This window comes from Argopecten irradians, unplaced genomic scaffold (genome assembly GCF_041381155.1).
Source record: "Argopecten irradians isolate NY unplaced genomic scaffold, Ai_NY scaffold_0984, whole genome shotgun sequence".
Lineage (NCBI taxonomy): Eukaryota > Metazoa > Mollusca > Bivalvia > Pectinida > Pectinidae > Argopecten > Argopecten irradians.
In genome coordinates, this window is record NW_027188451.1 from 1 (window position 1) to 22,126 (window position 22,126).

A 22,126-nucleotide genomic window follows, 5' to 3' on the forward strand; every position below is an offset into this window, starting at 1 on the left:
TGCATGACTTTTCTAAAGCGTAGGTCGTTGACGCAATTGGAATAGCAAGATGCGAGACTTAGTTAGCGTACATGTACGGAGGAGATTCTGCTAAACATTGGGTGAACCACATATAAAAACGGTTCGTATACTCCTACGAGATCCGGATCAAACTGATATAGGCTTTTTATTTTACAAATCTCTAACTTCCAAAAAGACAGGACCCGAAGTTATTGAACAGATCCAGATTGGTACATTAGATGATGGAACCAGGTTTCCGGATCGATTATGACAGAGGAACTAATCTAAAGGTATGGGACAGGGCCTGTCTATGAGACTACAGAAGTGACGCTATCAGTAAATACAGATGCTCCAGATATCGATGCCACAAACGAAGAATACTGGGGAGTCAGTTACCCGCGGCGTTCGACTTTTTGTAGCGACATCAGTGTAGAATACATTACGATGTATCAGAAGACATAGAAGACATTTGAGGTCAGCAGTAACAAACATAAAAACGCTTTATAGCTTTTTATGATGAATAGTCTACAAAACAAAACATCGATGATCGTGACCGATGAATTTATTCTTCACTTAGTTTTGTTCAAATATGTACAGTCTGACAGAAATGCATGTTAAAAATATATATAAATAGAATACATATATAGTCTATTGTCTAAAAGTAGTTTATGTAGCTCTGCAAATTACCAGTGATGATCAGCGCAGAGTAAAATCTGACCGACACCACTGGGAAATATAGTCAACATATTCAGATGTTTTATTTAATGGTACTTGTTATCGTTCATACCTTTAAAACTAATCCTTCTAACCATAAATAAAAAATATATTACTTCAGCAAGGAAACTATATACTCAATTCTGACCGACTTTTATAACTCACACTTGTACGCAAAACCACAGCAGTGAGCGAAGTAATTAATAAGTAGTGATATCCCCACAGGTGCCTTTGGTTCTTAAACGAGCGTTTGTACTCTCGCTTTGCTCTTATACCTGTTGTAGAGTGCATTGTATGTTCCTCATGCAAAAATATTTGTTCGCTTTTATACTTGCCTAGTTCAAAGTAAGTTATGACTATTCATGGATAGTATTTATGCAATCATGACCCTTCTCTGGTATAGTTTTGAATTATATGATAAGATTTTGAAGTATAAGTAGGGAGGATTTTAATTAATGTACGTTTTATATAGCGACTCTCTTATAAAAACGAGGAAACAATTATACATTAATATCGTCGGAGACCACATTTATAAGTTCAGATTTTACAAACAAAACTGGGGGTCAAAGGTTATCACCAAAGTGGTCTCATATCTATTGTTACCACTTAGGAACGTATGGACTGTGACACTAATTACTAAAAACGTAAAAATAACAGGATCCCTGGTGGTAGTTCCCGTTACCTCTTGCTTCTGCTTACACTCTTCATATAACTACGCGGCATTTGAGTTATCTATTAAGAAATAATCTTCATAAAATATCAACTCTAATCATTTGGCAAATGATTCGATTTTAAAATATTATATGAAAGACAACAAATGAACTGAGACTAAAGATATCAGTCTATCTTAATATCCATTTTTCCATGTCGATAAATAGCTCAGTTCATACAGTATAGCCCTTCTAGAAATGTAATATTCAGTCGAATACCTCATTAAACGTCGAATTTGATCACATGGTCGACATCTATGTATTCCCCATCAATACTCATTGGCACATACATGTCGAATTGTATCTCGTCTAGATCCTTATCACACTTTGTCTGTACACACAGTTGTTCTTAAAGCACTTTAAGATTAAGATTAATCGTTTTTTTTAATGGTTATTTATATATTTCTTCATTTTTTTACACATGCATTTTTATACGATGCTACACTTTGTAAAATCAAAAAAGGACTTTGAAAATAACTTTCATAATAATTAAAATGCTGTTGTTTTTCATTGTTTGAGATCACTGTTGATAAGACCAACCTCAGTCCCTGACTTTCTCGAAACTTAAAGCATGAAGACTAAAGCCCAAAACTTAAGTTTCTTCTCCTATATGTATACTTATATATGAAAATTTTATGACTTTAAGTCACAGATTTTTGACTTAAGTTTGCGTTTCGAAAAATCGAGAGACTTGATGTCTCGAAATACGCAACGTCTTCCTCAAACTATTAATCACAGGTCCCCTGCTGTTTGACATAAATAGGCTTTACTACAATTCGTTAATGATTTAACCTGTTTTAAAAATCACTAAAATTTGAACTTCGTCACAATAAGAAGTGTGAGTTTACAAATAACGGTTGTTGAAGTTTAGAGGTGATGTAATGAATATTATACATTGTATTTGGATCTGTTCAGTTAGGTTTAATTTTCTATCGTAGTTGACTTGTGCGATAACCAATGGATGTTGGCAGATTTTCATAACAATAACGTGAATCGATAATTGAAAATTATAAATAACTACTTTCTTTATCAAATCTAAACCAATGGTAAGCACAATGTTTACCTCAAACAGCACATATACCAATTTTGTAAATATTCTATTCTTCGACTGACACGGATTTAAAACGCGCTCGGAGCCTTCTTAGATGTTTAGGAAAATCGAAGTACTCGAGGAAATCAACACTTAGAATAGAGAGACGAGGAATCCCGAATAAACGTTCGTGCCGGAATTCTAGCACATACCGAAAAAACTGAGTGCTTGACCACTTGGAGACTGTCAATTCCCTGACTATCACTTTTAAATTAATAATATCTGAAGTTACTTACTCACTATGTTAACAATTGTATACCAGATGGCCATTAGTTTTTTTAAACAATTACGCAAGTGACGTCCTTCTTGTGATGATACTGTAAGTATTTATCCTTTGTACATACATGGACATAATGTAGTTCCTTGTCTATTGCTCTTCAACATTTTTGAATGAAAAAATATTCATGTATCATAAAACTTCAATTTTGACTTTTAAATGTTTATCCTCACATGTTATTGTTATCCATATTGTTACTTTCATTACACATAATCTTAGTTGTAATACCATTATTGAGAACGCAAAAAATGATTGTCGTAAAATTAACTTGTAAGTTGCTAATATAACAACCGATCACTCAGTGTTAGTTATACGTGGACTCATGTTTTTTGTTTGTTGTTATTTTTATAGAGTGTATTCACTAAATGTTTTTTTTTTTTTTTTTATCTTTTTTTTTTTTTGTAGCTAGAGATAGGTAAGTAGAAAGAAAGAAATGATGATATTTAAAATAAATTTAGCATGAAAAGTGTCTACACCTGAATAGCCTAGCGGTACTAATTATGTATTGTTTATTGTGAAAAACTGTATATGATCATTGTTAACGGATGTTGTTTCATTTTGTACCCTTAAGTTTTGTTTGATTTCCTTAAATAAATCATTTCATCGGAATTTTTGTAAACAGTTGTTTTTTTCTTTTAAAAATGGTTTTATCGAGAATGCTCGCAATTTGGCGAGATTCTAGGTTAAAATGGATGAACTTTATAATTCGTTTTACCATTGGAAATTCTTCGTTGTAATAAAATAAAAAGGTTGGAGTACGCTGTACTAGGCGAATGTCGATATGAGATTCAAACAGCTAGACTACACGTCACAACATTCGGATAGCCAGTTCTTAACATGGGAAGCATAGTACGATCATTGAGAAAAATCGAGACAAAGACAAACATTCACGACGGATATGTTAATTTAATAACACAAACTGCTACACAGTTTAGCATAGGGTGTTAATAATTAACGTAACGATATTATCAGTGCGTTAAGTATCTGATTAAGCTTTAATCGTACTTTCTGTTAAGATATAATATAAGTGTATTTGACAAATCTCCAATGAATTTATATTCAACAGTATACTCGTTCGAAACTACGACATTCTATCCACTAACTTTTGAAATTAGTTAATAACATACTTTGGACATTCAAAAACCAACATTATTTGAAATACATGCCTAGTCACTTTCCTTCAGTCAATAGGTTTGCTCCATAATGAACTATAGGTGTGCTTTTTGCCATTTTTGATTGAGTCCCCCCCCCCCCTGATAAAAATAATCCTGTCCAATCCTGTTGATTTATTGAATTATAAATTTCAATATTATTGATTTCATCTTCGATATAATAGGAATATGATGGCTGTTGTATTAATTATGATCATTATGAATATAAAACACATTAATGCTAATGTGTGAACTGGGCGGATAAGAAAAGTTAGACATTTAGCTGTGAAAAATCATTCAAAGGGACTAGAGACAAAATTGTTTAATGTCTTTTAAACATTAGTTTATAACACATTAAATTATGCACAGCAAAATCCGTTTTCATGGGAAAATCCATCTAGATACGACAAAATGATAATTAGAAATGTGACAGAATGCAAACACATTTACACATAAACAAAAATCTAACCATGCACATCAGACATTTTTTAAGCACTTATCGAAACACACTAGCTTTAACGATGTCAGTCGTTTAGCAATTTTTCAAAGAATTGACTTATGATTAAAATTTAATTATTCGTTTTAAAGTGACTGTATTGCTATGTTTATCAAAATACACTACCACATCCGTCGCTAACGAAGCCGCTAAATTGAATATGATTGTATGTGAGAGACGTACGCAGTTAACCGTGAACAAAAAACTTCGGATTTATTCTTCCACTTACAAGGAAATGTTGAGGAGAGAGTGTCAATATAAACCCACGTCTAGGACATACCACTATAGTCGTGTTGATATAAAATGGTTAAGGTGTTCCGATCATACCACTGGGACACACCTCCCGCCGATTGATGGTAAAATGGTTAAGGTGTTCCGTTATACCACTGGCGGAAGTAGTTGAGTTGGTAAAATGGTTAAGGTGTTATGACATTTCCACTGGGACAGAGTGATGGTTAAAATGGTTAAGGTGGTTCCGATAGACCACCTGGAGAAGTTGTGATGGTAAAAAGGTTAAGGTGTTCCGGACATACCACTGGATGTAGTGATGGTAAAATGGTTAAGGTGTTCCGATATATCCACTGGAGTAGTGATGGTTTAAATGAGTTAAGTATGTTCCGACATACCACTGGACAGTGATGGGTAAAAATGGTTAATGTGTTCCGATATACCACTGGTGTAGTAATGGTGTAAAATGGTTAAGAGTGTTTCTGACATTACCACTGGGGCAGTGGTGGTAAAATGGTTAAGGTGTTCCAACATACCACTGGATTTTGTTAGTTTAATGTCCTATGAAACAGCCAGGGTCAATTTAAGGACGTGGCCAGTGATTGTTTTGGAGTAGAGGAAAAAACCGGAGAACCCGGTGAAAAACACCCGACCAGCGTTCAGTACCTGGGATGTATCTGGCAACTGCCCAAACATGGGATTTGAACTCGCGACCCAGAGGTAGAGGGATTGTTGGTAATAATGTCGGGACATCTAAACCAATCTGCCACCGTGGCCCCTACCAATTTGAACAGTGATGAAAATAAAATGATTAAGGTGTTCCGATATATATTACCAGGTTACCACCGAATAACCATCCACTTACGGTGTGTTTAAATTTCACCAATAGTATCAAGTATGTGGTACTTCTTTTTGCGATCATTTATTTATCCATTTAGCAGTTTTGACATTCGATGATATCCAAGCAAGTAGCAGACAGTGTCTGTTAAAAACCGCACGACGCACAGCAACACTGATTTCGGACATTTCTTAAAGTGATTATATTTAGAAGACACTGGACATATACAAATAGTAGACAGTGATTATTATCTAGATTCTAATCCAATTGAAGAAGATTATACTCTTTCCGTTGTAAGTTAGTGGATCCTCTTATTTACACAGTGTCAATTTCAAATAAGAAAAAAATAGCTATTGTCAACCGTTTTGGATTAGGATACAAGGATTATCGGGGGCGGATAAGAATTCTTTTGAAAATGAAATGGATACAGGAGAGGAAGCCAGGTAGGTACTTGTAAACTTGGGTATATTCGAATAGAGAATATTTTAGCTGAGTCAGTTTTATTTTCACTGTTCGTGATGTCATTATATTCCCCGCTGTGTAAGATTACTTACATGTCATGTCAAGATACCACTTGTTGATATGTTTGCATGTAGATTAGATCATAAAGAAATATTAGCGGAGATTTAACAAGAGCGTGATAAGTGAAATGTCCATTACTCCATTGCGACTTTATCATTATGAAAAATATGCGTAATTGGGGATGCGTATGATTCGAGAAGGGTATGGCCGAAGTATCATAATTTTTACCGTAACAATAGTCTATTCCACGTGTTATATTACAGTTTATGTTTGAATGTATACGTTTATTTATATTCATACTTGACCTTATATAGAATACGTTGGATGGGGTGGCTAGTATATGACTATTGATATGTAATTGCATCATCATTTAAACCGTTATGAATAACTTTACTTGGAAACAAATCTTAGTGCATTTGCTATCCCACTACATGGTCGTAAAAGGTGACTAAATTTGGAATCTTAATTTTTTTGTGTACATAGATGAAAATGCTTTAATTTTCAATCATTAGCATATAGCTTGAGGGACGACCGACAGAATCAAACCAAAAAAAAGACTCAATGGGAATTCCCCTTTGGGCACGAAGATTTCATCATAGAGAGGTGAAGTTTCGGAGCCTACTGATTGGGTATATCAGGGCGCACCAGTTTTAAAATGTTTAATGTGCCTGGGTTGGGCAATAATGTAGATGTAAAATTATGAAAAGAAATTTAAAAAATCTGTTCATGTGTGTTTCTGACAGTCGGGGAGGAGGTAGATCAATATTGGAATTTCATGAATATTTTGGTCAATTATTGCTGTGCGGAACATAAGATGAAGCACCCCAACAAATAAAAGTTTAGCAAGATTGGTAGAAATGTAATTTCACAGTTAAGAGAGATGCCATTCATCTAAATTAGGGACATGTAAGCAGACTGGAAAACTTCCATTTAACCTGGACAATGGCAAACGTTAACATAGTCGTATATAGGGATAACCATTTGGTTCTGCCGGTCTCTTAAAAGTAACGTTTAGAGCTTTATTTTGGAATTTGTCATGATTGCCTAAGATTATGTGCATCTTAGGGTCACATGAAGTGGGTGCAGGCACATTTCTATCATCATACTTGCAATGTAGACGTTGCTTATTATTTTCTCTTAAAAACATATTTAAAAAACAGAAACACTTGCTTTAAATATGTTGAAAATCCAGAAGATAATTAGTTATGACATTTTTAAAGCTGTTTTTATTTGATTAAAACTTGATATGCCCACTAAATTTTTAGACTCTTTTTTTTTTTTCAAAATTATGACAGTAAACATTTGTAAACTGATTCGATAGAATCAATTATACCTATTATTATTTCCCACGAGTCAACAGTAATACCTTAAAGTTAGGTCTAGATACATACACACTTTCTATGAACTGAGATTATGTCAAGTTCACATTAAGATGTGACATATAGACATACAAAATATCACTAGTTTTTTTTAAAGCAGGGTATAATACCCTAAACATTTAAACAGACAATGAGGAGAAAGATTCTCAGGAACTATACACAGCTGCGATAAAGAAAGCCGACGACACCCGACAAATCGGTGGCTGAATAACATGGTTTAAGTTATGGTTTTGTGAATCCGTGAACTGAATGAGTGATGTTTACAATCAATTTTATGGAAAGTAATACTAAAAATGATTTTCATAGAATTTGTTAGCACTTAGATAATGACGATTAAATAATTTTTCTTTTATAACTTTATGAGCATTGCCCTGCTCGTAAATCGAATGTATTGAGGACAAGTTAACAGGTGCGTAGTTTGTCCTGGTTGTTACCTTGATTTTTCTTTCGATACTTATGTGGAATTTGAAGATTGGGGTGGTAAAGAGGGCTAAAACCGTTATGAATTTTCTTAAGATTCATTCAATTAATAAAAGTTTGTTCCAATGGTATAGCTTTGATAAGATTTGATATTGGTGAGACGCGTCAAGGATGTAATACATGCTACAATGTAACATCAGGGTATTGCATATATAATACAAAAGCTTATAATGAACAATTACACAATCTCTCTCTTACCTCCCTCTCTCCCTTTCTCTCTCTGAAAGTTTTCCTCATAATTCTCTAAAACATAATGTAATGTAAGCTACCTATATAACAATACAAATCACTTGATTTGATTAATTAAGTAATTTGTAATTCTCCTAATCTAATACATCATTTATTAACCAATATGATATATAGACATCGATCGATCATCGTTTTAATATTCTCTCACTTATCTCGCTAATCATTGTGGTTTTGTTGTCTAGCTTTGGTAAACAAGTGTCATTTTAAATCAGGATGTGATATTATCAAACCGCAAATCAATACAATAGATCGATACTTTATCAAGGTTATCGCCGTAGAATGGAAAACCACATTTTTTCTAGTGTTTATGCACATATCACCGAAATCGAATATAGATTCATGTTATCATTTTATTACTTGACTTATTATCATATGTCTGCCCCCCCCCCCCCCCCCGAAAAAAAATAAATACTGGCACAATTTTCTCTGAAAGAAACCTATGTGATTAAGTTTTACTAAGTCCTCGTAAAAGTTACACACCATAAGAGAAACAAACACCATTTCATTTTTTGAAATGTGACTTTTAAAATGAGATTGATAAGTCCCAAAAGTTTATTTGTTAAACTTACCTTCAATTCTACACTTATCATAAATTCATAAACAATGTGTATCAGGAAAAACCACTTAATCTTACGGGGTGCTCCTTTGGTCCTATAATAATAATCATGATGGAACCGGCCAGTATGTACATTATACAAGGGATAATGGAGATATTTTTATTTTATTTTATAACAACCAAAAAATAACTGAATTAATTACATACGAAATTCTTAAAATTATCACGTATTTAAAAGCAGATTTCAAAAGTCTTAATCTAAAATGATTTTAAATGCATTTGGTATGCTTTCTTTCAATCTTTATCTTTTCTTTCTTTCTTTCTTTTTTTCTTTCTTTCTTTCTTTCTTTCTTTCTATTGATGTAGGTCATCAGCAAAAATTAACTTACTCAAATCTATTCATTATGAACGGAAATATAAAGCTAGTTACAGAGGCAACTCTATACATGTATTGGTATTACACATATGAAGATGACTGTATATAAGAATTTAATGGATAGGCAAATTGCACTCTTCTACAATTTCCCTGTTGATTGATCAGAAATACAGAACACATAATTTCAATGTTCTGTGTTATTGATAAGAAAATCACAACTTTTACAAGATGGTGTAACGTGTAATACTAAAATCAAGCCAATCTTATTAAATTCGATGTTCTTCATCTATTCCAGAGTTTTACAAAGTGGGTAATGGACATCAAATTTAATTTGATTTGATATTAAGGGAATTTTTTTGTATTTCTTATTTGCCGGGAATCGTTCAATGGTACTCAAGGACAAGTTTTTATTTTAGAAGTGGAACAATTCGTGGATAGCAGAATTTTTCCGCGTTTGCTTTCTTCTAACCATATGTGTTATGTCGAAATATAAAAGTGTCATGAAAAAACTCCCAGACATGAAAGTCATGAAATTGAACGGTGTTCAGATATTTTTATAAATATTATGATTTCTTCAATGGGGACAACCAACGTCACCGGAAATAATATCGGCCACACGAAAACGGCAGAAAAACGCCTGCTTCGAGGTAAGTTTTCACTATAAACCTTACAATGACGGTTGTCTAATTTACTTAACCTGTCGTGCAAAGACACGGAAGTTGTTAGAGATTACATAAAGTTGGTACAAATCTTTTCAACTATTTGCTTAGATAATGTAAACACTTCAGCACAAATTTTTAGAAGACAGGGATAACGGTCACATTGTTTACGCAAAAGTGGATTAAATCTCACTAATTTGGCTATGTTCTGTATAACTTACTGACCTGTTCCTTTTTTGGTACATAATATTATGATTAGTGTAGTTGTAAATGCATTACACTGCATATTCAGCATGTATTGCAAAGACTCTGTTTCGTTGCGGAATATGATAATGATATCAGTCATATGTATAACTATGCGGGTAACGGTCCACACACACACACCACAACACACAATATATATATATACCCTTGTAAAGAGACCGCAGAACCTCAAATGATTTCACTATATACGATATGTTTAACGTTTGCCACTGTCCAGGATAACTGAAGTTTTCAAGTCTGGTCAGCTGTCACTAACTTTTGAAGAATGGCACCTCACATACCTGTGAATAAAAAGAAATTAAGATCTACCATCTTGCTAAACTTTTATGTGGGGAGTGCCATGATTAAGTTGAATTCCGCACCAAAAATTGACCAAAAAATTCATGAAATTCCAATATTGATTACCTCCCCCTGTCAGAAATCACACAATTGACAGAATTTTAAAATATCTTTACATATTTTACATCTACATGTATTGCCCAACCCACACATTAAACATTTGAAACTGATGCGCCCTGAATACCCAATCAGCAGGCTCCGAAACATTCACCTCTCTATGAAATCTTGTGCCCAAAAGGGGATTTCCAGGAATCTTATTTTTAGTTTCATTCCGCGGCCCCTATTTATAAATGACCCGCTGTCGCTTTATGTCATTGTAATAACCAAAATTTTACACGGGCGCTGTCGTGAGCGAAACAGTCGTGTGGACTAAGCGTAAATTCGATCGCAAATTATGTTATAAACAACAGGTTCGATTCGCGAAGGCGTAGCACTTACATTTTTCCCCATTTCTTTTTCATATTTTATCAAAATTAAAACGTTTTCAAATTAATATTAAAAATAATTAATGTTTTCTTTTTATAGGTTAGTGCGTATGACTAATCAAAATCAAAATGTTTATATTTTGTTTATGGTTTTCCCTTTTTTATTTATTTTTGATTTTATTTTAATTATTTTATTTTTTGTAGTTATTGTTACGCAGGAAATGAAAAAAAATAGGATTTTTGAGCTCAAAAAATGGTAATTTTTAAGCAAAGTTTTCATATTTGGCTTGACGCAGCAGAAATGTTTGCCAACAGCAAACAAATATTTCTAATAAGTTATTTGACCTCTTATCAATCAGTAAAAACAACACCACAAAAAAAAACCAGTGTTAACATTGTATGACTTCATCAAGACGACCGCCATCTCGAATTTCACTAACAATTGAAAAATAGTACCATAACATTAACATTTTTCAACCGAAGTAGACAAATGAGGCATCAAAATGATCATAATAGAACAAACAAATTCATATCGGGACCACATAATTCAATTATATGTAGTGATTTCTAGATAGGAAATGAAAAAATAGGATTTTTTTTAAAGCTCAAAAATGATACTTTTTTAACAATTTTTTCATATTTGGCTTGACGCAGCAAAAATGTTTACCAATAGCAAACTATTATTCGTAAAACAGTGATTTGACTTCTAGTCACTCAGTAAAACAATAATATATATAGAGATACAAAAATAGAAATAAGTTTGCTAAACATCACCGGGTGCGTATACTGGGTATATGCTATTTTTTCTAACTCCAAACCGCTGACACTACAGTTTCCTGGTGTATTATAAGTTCCTTAAATAAGTTTGACTATTGGCGATTTATAAGTTTGAAACAAGAATGTAGAGTTGACAGAATATCTAGGTAGGACAAGTTACAGTTCATTTTTTTTCCCTAAGCATAGTTTAAGCAAAATGTCAGATGGTTACCACAATGTCTCATATTTCTTTCACTTGTTCTCAATTATAACCATTATCACCTTGTGCGTGCTTTCCCGCCTCACTACACTATCCTCTGACGTGGCTCGGTATGTCTGGTAGCTGGTACATGCAGTCCGAATCCGAGTAATCGAGATATCAGTATCCAATTCGTCGAAAGCCAGAGTGTCGTCTTCGATGTCAATGAGCTGATGTGACACTACATTACCAGTGGTGTTCTAGCCTGTCATCTTTCATGACCCACCCATGGCCAGAGTTTATATCAGGAACAACAGGTATCAGGTTCAGGGATCTCCTTCAGATTCTAACATATCGTATATGCTGTTTGCAGACTTCTCAGGAAATTACACCAGATCGAGATTCTTCGAATGGTGGAATGATTCAAGCACCATTCATCAACCTTGTGGACACTCGTGCGACTATAGATGGTACAGGTGATATCCTCGAGGTCTTTAATGAGGTCATAAATGTTAAATGGTTTTTTCATTTGTCAGACTTTCCCTCGTCCCTTGAAGGTATTGGTTGTCCATCATGTCGCAGACTCTCCAGAAAAAAGTTTTCTGCAGTGCTTGGCAAAGAGAGGAAACTTCACTGTAGACTTCATTTCTGGTCACTGAGGGTTTCACAAGAACAAGGAAATTGTGCTTCATACGAATTAAGGAGAAGCAACTCAACCCTTCGCAGGATGTGGCTCTGGTGTCTTTTCCATCCTACCGGAGAAGTCTGGAACATCATATACGATATGTGAATCACTAGGTTGAAAACAGGATGAGCTCCCACATCCGCGAACCCGATGTTCTAGATGTTACCCTCTGGTCATTGGACGGTTGACAAGTTAGAACCATGATGGTAAACCGCGGTAATGTAATGTCACATCAGCTCATCAGCTCATCGACACTCTGGCGGATGAGAAAGCACGCACAACGATAATGCTTATATCATTAAGAACTTTTGAAAGAAATATGTGATACTGCAAGCAGTAACCATCTGAGACATTTCCTTACGTTATACACAGAAAAATAAAGTTAACATTGGATGCGCTATTTCTAAAAGAAACAAATTTCGGAAAGTGTTCGTGGTACTAACGGAAACAAATGCTTCTTCAAAGTTTTAATTTGATACCCTATTAGTTGGCGTTGTGCTGTAAAAATTCATTTTGAGACGCTACTAGTCTACAAACTTTCGAACATGAAAACTGGATTATGTTAGGATTACGAATATATAGTTTCTTTTTGGGAAACTATTATACGCTGCGTCAAGCCAAATATGAAAAAATTGCTAAAATGTTAACATTTTTGAGCTTAACATCTTATTTTTTTTTATTTCCTGCATTACACATCACTATTTATATAGGATTATTTGGTCCTTATATGTATTTGTTGTTCGATTGTGGTAATTTTGATACCTCATTTGTCTACTTCGGTTGAAAAATGTCTATGACTATTTTTAACTTTTCCATGAAATTCGAGATAGCGGCCATCTTGATGACGTCATAACCGGAGCTTATACAATGTTAAACATTGTTTTTTTTGTAGGTCTTGATTTTACTGATTGATAAGAGGTCAAATAACTGATTAGAAATAATAGTTTTTGCTTTTTGCTGCGTCAAGTCAAAATATGAAATATTTGCTTAGAAAATTACTATTTTTTTAGTTTCAAAATCCGATTTTTTCATTTTCTGCGTAGAAATAACTACATATATTGGATTATTAATGGTCCTGATATGTATCTGATGTTCTATTGTGGTCATTTCGGTTGAAAAATGTCAATATTATGATTATTTTTCAATCTTTAGTGAAATTCGAGATGGCGGCCCATCTTGATTGACGTCAATAACTGGAAGTTCATCCCAGTTTATACAATGTTACCTCCTTGATTTCGTTACCAGTGGGTCATATAAGGCTTCAGAAAAACATTGGTTTGTAGTTGTGGGGGGGGGGGGGGGGGTGGGGGGTTTGGTAAAACCTAGGGGGGGGGGGGGGGGGGGGGGGGGGGGGGGGGGGGGGGGGGGGGGGGGCCTTTCCATGGGGGGGGGGGGGTGGGGGGTGGGGGGGGGGGTGGGGGGGGGTGAGGGGGGGGGATGGGGGGGGTGGGGGGGTTGGGGGGGGGAGGGGGTGTAGGGTTAAGCCTATGGTGGGGGGGTTGGGGGTAGGGGGTGGGGGGGGGGGGGGGGGGGGGGGTGGGGGGGGGGGGAGGTTGGGGGTGGGTGGTGTGGGGGGGTGGGGGGGGGGTGAGGGGGGGGGGGGCGGCGGGCGGGGGGGGGGGGGAGGGGTCTTGGGGGGTGCACGTGGGGGGGGTTGCACGTATACCTAGATCCCGCCCGCCTTAGTATGGTTTGTAATATATTAATCCATGATCTTTAACCGAATATACAAAGTGTAGTCGGCGTATATTGATCAAAACAATAAATATTTCATTTTAATACATTTGTCTTGGGTGTTTTTGTATTAAGAAATGTGTCTGCTATTATATAAATTACGCAATTCTCATAATCACAATACCAGTTCGATCGCTACGAAGCGGCCACCATCCAAGCTCCTTGGTGACCCGACAGTCTCATTTGTCGTGTGAATCGGTAAATAGTAATTATTTTTACATAGAGACTTGATTTGTTATGACGAATATATCATTTTTTTTAAAAAACTTTCTAAACATTTAAGTCCTCGTTATTTGAATTTACTTAAGACGTAATAGGAACTGCGTAGATTGTGACCTTGATTTTCCTTTCGATATTGATTGTTAACACCTTAAATTAAATGCAAACTACGGCAATTGACTACCGTTTTACATAAATATAAATAAACCGTTATGATTCTTCCATGACAAATAAATATACGATTTAACTATCCAGATTTGAGATTTAGGTTGCGAATAGGAAGTGACATCGATCACTGTATTACGTATATACAAAACCGAAAGCGTTTAATATCGCATTCTTCAATATACTTTTTGCTACTTAAAAACAATGTTGCACTATTTGTATTAACCCGTGATTAGATTAACCCCAAGCTGTCAGGTTTACACATCGAACACCTGTTAGCTTGTGTTATCTCTATCTATACCGAAAGTAGATTTCAAATTTATTGTAATAATCTGTAATTTGTTCCATTCTTTTTTAAAAAATTTTACTCTGCTAATTTTCTATAATGTGACCGTGTTCCATAATTTTCCTACGCTAATTTATTTTTACAAAATAAATTACAGATAGCCGTACCGGCAGATTGTCCGGGTGTGTTTATACTTCGAATGCATTTCCAGGAATTATTGATATCAGGAAACTGTTTATATTCAATCGCATAAATATGCTATGAGTGAAATATTATTTATATCGACATTGAAAATTTTTACATGTACTCTCATTTTCAAGTTTTATTCCAGACAATATGTATTTTTTTGAAATTATGAAAACCTAACAAATATTTATTTTCTCGGGAATTATATTTTCATGATTTCAAATGCATATTGCTCTGATTCCCCAAAAATAGAGGAAATTGTTGAATCAACAAATCAATGCAAATAATTTCCGAAACAAAAGATAGAAATAAACAACAAACAAACATTTAAACCAGACTGCAAGCTCATCGACACACAACTTGGTACTGTTTTAAGGAGCCATAGTTTTGTTTTTTTTTACGACGAGAATGTATCATAACAACATGCAGAATCACTCTTTTACTCAAAAGTATCATTTTACTTATTATGGTGATGCATACCGATACCAGTATGTAATGTTTGTATTTACTTATCATACATTAATGAAATATACATGTATATTTAATTCAATTATTCCAAACCCCGTTTGTACGTTTATTTTTTGATAGAGTGTGATATTTAAGCAATACAACTGTGTTAAAATGAAATCATCTTTTTCTCTTGAAGTCTAGCAGCCACCTCTCACTATGGAAGGACGAAAACAATAGGTTAGGTGAGGGACATCTTATCAGCCATAATAACCCTAATGAATTTAAGGTAATGTATTGAGCTTATGAAACGTTATTTTATTTTAGTTAATTGGGATTTTCGTATTTTTTTCGTATGGTAAGATACTGTTTATCAAAAAGAAACAAGACCATTAAGGAGAAGAGAAAAGTTAGAGGATCCCACATTTTAGTCTTTTACAATAAAGAGGCGACTGCATGTACAATCATTACTAACCCTACCCGTATGGTAGCTTTTGCCTTCTAGTTAACGTTCATCAAGGCCTCAAGGGAGTGGGTCTACGACTGGTTTCATCTGTTATCAGTCAATAATGTGACTGAGACGGTAAATGCTGTGTCCGATGTCTTTATTAGTATATTTCTAACATTAAAATTTATATATCCGCAGCAGCTTCCTTAAGCATACAGACATTCACGAACGAAATGTACTGCACATATGAAAGGTATCTTAAATGACTCAGGGCTATTTATAGGACATGACAACATAAAAGTCAAATTTGCAAACCAAACCATCCAACCCTAACAAAAAAACAAAAAAAAACCGAAAAAAAAACGTTTAATAAAAATACTATCTGTGACATACCGCATCTTAACAGTTACAGAATGCAGCAATAGAGTGCCTTTTTAATATATATTGAGCCATGGTAAAAATATCTGCAGTTATATCTCATGTGTACACTTAAAGATAACGTTTTCCATATAATACGCTTTTATTTTTTCTTTAAACCTGTGGCGACATGTAGGTCCCATATATATATCGAGCTTCCTCAGAATTAACATACCTGCCGGCCACGAAACGGCCGACAACCGATTGATCGGTGGCCGACATTGTCATTTGTCGTGTGAAATCGGCTAAACAGTAAGTATTATCTTATCGGTTGATGGAAGGTAACACCAACAAAGGACTTTATAATAATGTTTTTTTTTTTCATCTCGCACTTATATTATGACGATTATATCATTTTTTTTTTAATTTTAGCATTGCCTCTGTTAATCGAATATTTTTAAGTTTAACGCCTACTGCGTGGTTGTCATATTTGTGACCTTGATTTTTCTTGCGGTATTCCATGTGAAACAATATAGATTAAATACTGACTACGGCATTTGATGCATCTGTTTTTACATAAAGAAACCCGTTATCATTATTCCATGTTAAATAGTATGATTTAGAAATGAAAACAAATCAGCTTGTTTTTATCAGATCTGATATTATGATATATACGAACAAGGATTAGTAATATATTTTTACTGTATTGGGTATATCATGCAAACCGAAAATGAGTCAAGCGTAACACTTTCATTTAGGCTGTCATAAGCCTCTCCCAATTTCATTCTTTTCTACGGACATATATTGGACTTGTAGAGGCATATTAACCCATGGTTAAAACATTGCCACTCATATGAAGTTTTTACGATATTGAAACAAAATTAAAGTTATTTTTATGGAGATTTGAAATTTGGGTATTTTGAGAAAAGAAAGATTTGATATCAATCCCTGTGTTACGTACGATAAAAACCGAAAATGTTTAATAAACAAAAACAAAATTTAAACTCACGTTATCTATTTTTTTGTAACTCTGTAAAAACTATTCGTGTATTTTCTATGCTTTAAAAATAACACGCTTTTATATCTTTATAGTGTTATATCAAGTCATTTATATATAACACTCTGAGTCTTACATGCCACAAATGTTAACTATATTATTGATTTATCTACACGGACTTTATGTTTTAATATTTTTTCACAAAGATGTCTTTTATGTTAAGACAACTATTTATGAAACTTGTGAAATCGGAAAATTTAAGCAGCCACAAAAGAAAGTTTATTTACAGTGTAAATCTCTCCCCATTTGAACGTTTATTTGCTGTCATTTCTGACGTAACCTTGTTCTTATCTATCATCACAGGTACACGTCAGAGACCAACAAGCTCTTCTGGCGTTATTTTTATCTAAACCGAAAGTAGAATTCAAACCGCATTGTATTGGCAAATACTGCATGTGTACATATATATAGATTTATTCCTTTGGAGAATGAACGATAGTGATTTTTACCTCTACCCGAAAAATTATCACGATAAAAAGTAAATTCGAGACTTGCCTTTGTGATCTCGATTGGTAGAATATCTCTATTCTTTATATCAACCTATGACAGATGTATCTCGACGATTTTTTACAATTCTTTTTTTCTATACTTATTTGAACATTCTTGATTTAAATGCGGCATTTGATGTATCGTTTTACATAAAATAATAAACCGTTATCTTTATTCCATGATAAAGATATGATTTAGAAAATGAAACAAAAGTTTATTCAAGATTTTAGATTTGGGATGCGACAAGAAAGTAATACAGATAACAGTATTACGTATATACAAGCCGAAAATGTGTAATGGAATACTTTAACACTCTGTTTACATTCTTATTCTTTTGCAACTGTGCAATGCTGTCTATGTGTAAATTTAAACTGATTAATGGTATTGCATTCTTTAGTTTACATGTATTATATGTTACTTTAAAAATCAGAAAGTTGACTTATCGAGCCGAAAAAATAGTCATGTTACACACTATTTGCATTAACTATAATAAAATCAAGCTGCCAGGTGCATAGCTGGTAGATATTGATTTAACTATTTGCGTGTGTTTTATATATCTAAAACCAAAAGTAGACTTCGTAGATGTTACCATTGTATTGTATGGAAATATATGTCTATACAATAAACGTTTTTAAATCAGTAATTATTCCTATTTTTTAATGTAATTTTCTATGGCTAATGTGAACGTGTATATGTTTTGAGTATCTTGCTCATAGGGCAGCAGATTCAGAATGCCATGGTAAATTCGGAATCGTTCTTGTCCACATAGCTATGATTACTTCTTTGTGACAAACTTTTACTATTATAAAGTTATTCGTATCCTACTGACCTACCTTTGTAAGGATCACTCATATTACCTGGAACGTACATTTGGTATTTATGTTTTGACACATATATATATTTATATTCAGTTGTTACTAGATAAACTAATCAAACCAATACCGTCGTTGATGAATGAAAGTTTTTTTTCTGGTCTAACTAAAACAATTTTAATAAAGACCCCATAAATGAGTAATAAATAATAATAATTTTAAGCGCGCCTGGTAAAAAAAAACATTTAGTATCTATATTGACTATATATTCCGATATATTACCGAAAGTTTACTAGGTCAAAAAAATTCACGAAGCCGGAAACATCATATAAATAAATAAATTAACGGAATCGAAAAAGGGAGAACAAGTCCGGAATATAGAGGGAATTAAGTTATATTTCAGGAATACAACTGTATTAAAATGAAATCATCTTTTTCTCTTGAAGTCTAGTTAGCTCTCACTATGGGAAGGACGCATAAACAATAGGTTAGATTGAGGCACACCTGCTCATCAGCCACATAATTTGTCCGGGAATCCTCCTGTAGTCGAGATAGAGGTACTATATATCTTTAGATGTGTATATGGGATTATACTAAAATATGGATATATATTATTTAAAAAAACAGGAAGGTTAAAAATAGTAAAAAATGTAAAGTAGATAAGGCTGAGATGAAAAAACGTACGTTTTTTTTTTTTTTTTTGAATTGGTGTGTTGAATGAATCCCTCCATTGTGTGAGGACACTAGTTTTTCTTGGTTATGTAAACTATTATGTTGGGATTGTTTTTTTTTAACAAAATTTGATTTTGAAAAAATTTGAAAAAAAAAAAATCTGCACCATTACAAAAATAGGATTATAGTTTAATGATGCTTTAATATTTTAACATTCCTTGACCCATTTATAACTATATGTTTGCAGAAAACGTGAGTATGGCTTCTCTCAGTAAAACCCCATCTGCTAGTTGCTGCTACTATTGACTTTCGGGACCACGTACAAACTCTGGGTACGCCACTTCAGTCTCGCCTCCGGCACCTGAAAATGTAATAGTTAAAAAAAAAACACCACTTAAAGGGTATTTTTTTCGGCGTCCACACAGCCTAGGGGCAGCGAGCTGTGGAGCACTTCTAAGTCCCAATGAAGAAACCCTTTCCAGCATTTGGTCCTCCACCTGTTTAAACCAGACGGTGTCTTTATTAACCCCCCCCCACTTCCATTATGTGATTTTCTGATTCAGAAACAGACAAGTATAATCCCACAGCTCTGCTTGCAACGACGAAAAACATACAAGAAAGGGAATGCGATATAATTTTCGAACGATTTATAACAAAAATGAAACAATTATGAAAAATAGATTACGTATTAAAATTAAATGCTTTGGTATTTTTTTTGGTAATTTTGTTTTTATGGGACGTTCCCCCACATTAACAGTCAATTGTCCCCCCCCATATGATTTTAAGTCCTTTACCAGATTTACATATGATTAAAATTGGAAGCCCGAAAATAAACCCGATCATGTGAATATGGCCCTACCTACGCCCCCACAATATGAGATGATTCATATATGTGTGGTCAACGTGGGAAATGTACTTTTTTATTTTTGGATAATATATCGGGGAACAATTCTATTATAATGACCAAATAGGAGGTGTCTTGTTGAAATGGATCGTTGAAAATTCTAAAATTTATGACCAAGTAGGTGATGTCTTGTGGTAATATGTCGGGGGACATTCTAATATGTGACCAAGGTGGGAGAGTACATGCGGTAATATGTCGGGACAATTCTAATATGTGACCAGTAGGAGATGTCGGGACATACTAACCTTAACCTACATGAATGTCCTGCTTCACCCACTTGTTTACGTTCTTATTTTGGTTTAAATATATAACTGCAGTTATATTTTTCTAGTGCTTAAATCGAGACTTTACCTTGGAAGATGATCAGGGCCGGTCAATGCAGGCTATCAAGGTGTTCACAGCAGCCATCAAGTATCTCAAGGACCATATGATGGAGACTTGCAATAACCAGATGACAGGCATACAGTCCTCCGATATCCTCTGGGTCCTCACTGTCCCGGCAATCTGGTCTGATGCCTCAAAACAGTTCATGCGGGAGGCGGCTGTGGCAGTAAGTATTTCATGTGAAAACCCATGAACGTAGGAACAACTGAAAATTATATATTATGATGAGTCCTTAAAGTAATTGAAATTATTATATAATTATGATTAGAAAGTATTCTAATATTTTTGACGACGGGAATACGTGTAATGAATGTTATAGAAAACATACATTTGTGTCAAATAAATTTGTGAATACCGATGCCTAACTCACTTACATCTTTAGTTAATACTAGCTATATCATTCTTATTTTAAGGCAGGTATTGATGGAAATCGCCTAAAGATCGCTTTAGAACCAGAAGCTGCATCTCTTTACTGCAAATACCTTCCTGTGGAACGAAAAGGAGGAGAGGGCGGAATGAAGGGCTTTACTTCCGGGTCCAAGTACGTTGTTCTGGACGCTGGAGGTAGGTATAATGTGATGACCGGTCCATGAAATATGACTGTATATTAATTCATGACACGCGAAGGAAGTTTCTTCTCTAAACCTGCCATCTGTTATTTTGCCAATGTTGGTATATTTCTATAACGCCAAGAAGTAAAACACATAATATATTTTAATTGACGTTTATATGACGTGTATATTCAACCAAAAGTTGCCAATAGCATTTAAAATTGAATCAACAACTTTATACCAACAACGGATAAGAATACATTAACCGGTACCCCGTAGATTTTGTTTCGAGTGGTTCGTAATATTATAAACTGAGAACGATAAACAAATGACAGGTTATACTTTTATTAAGAATATGATTCTTGAACTATGTAAAGCATTGAAATTGGATAGATATATCAGTTACCTATTGTACTGGTCTATGTTTTAGTATCATCAGTGGTCGCAATTTGTATTTAGACACTTGAATCTAAACTATGCCATTTTTGTTTTATCTTTTTTGAAAGTGCTATGGTAGCGTTTAGTACACATTATGATATGTTTAATTAAATACAAATTCACAACTCGATACTTTCTATACTCTTTTTAACAAAAAGAATTATTTTAGGTGGTACGATAGACATCATGATACATCAGGTACAGCGGGATGGATCACTAAAGGAAATCCACAAGGCCAATGGTAGAGACTGGGGAGGTACCAAGGTGGACAACTCCTTCCAACTTCTCTTATCAGGAATCATTGGCAATGGCGCATTTCACAGATTCATGGAAAACAACAAAGCAGACATGGTTGATTTCCTGCGCGATTTCGAAGTAAAGAAACGCACAATAAAACCGAATGCTTCATCCGAGGACAAAACTACATTCAAGGTTCCATCTTCAATGACTGATGCTTGTAAAGAAGAAAATGGTCAGGATATCGCTACGATTGTGAAATCGAAACCACAATTCAAAGATAATATGTCTCTCGTCGGTGACAAATTTAGAGTAAGCGGGGACAGGGGGCAAAGGAATTGTTCAAG

At 34.4% G+C, this 22,126-nt stretch overlaps 1 protein-coding gene across 1 annotated transcript; it reads left to right on the forward strand.

Annotated features, from left to right (window-relative positions):
* Positions 1–20,114: 20,114 nt before the first annotated feature.
* LOC138313848 (heat shock 70 kDa protein 12B-like) lies at positions 20,115–22,108 on the forward strand (the record flags this gene model as incomplete). Its single annotated transcript, XM_069254116.1, has 4 exons — positions 20,115–20,177; positions 20,501–20,719; positions 20,967–21,117; positions 21,712–22,108. Coding segments are annotated over exons 1-4 (830 nt in total), but the record flags the coding sequence as incomplete, so codon positions are not given.
* Between the last annotated feature and the right edge of the window lie 18 nt (positions 22,109–22,126).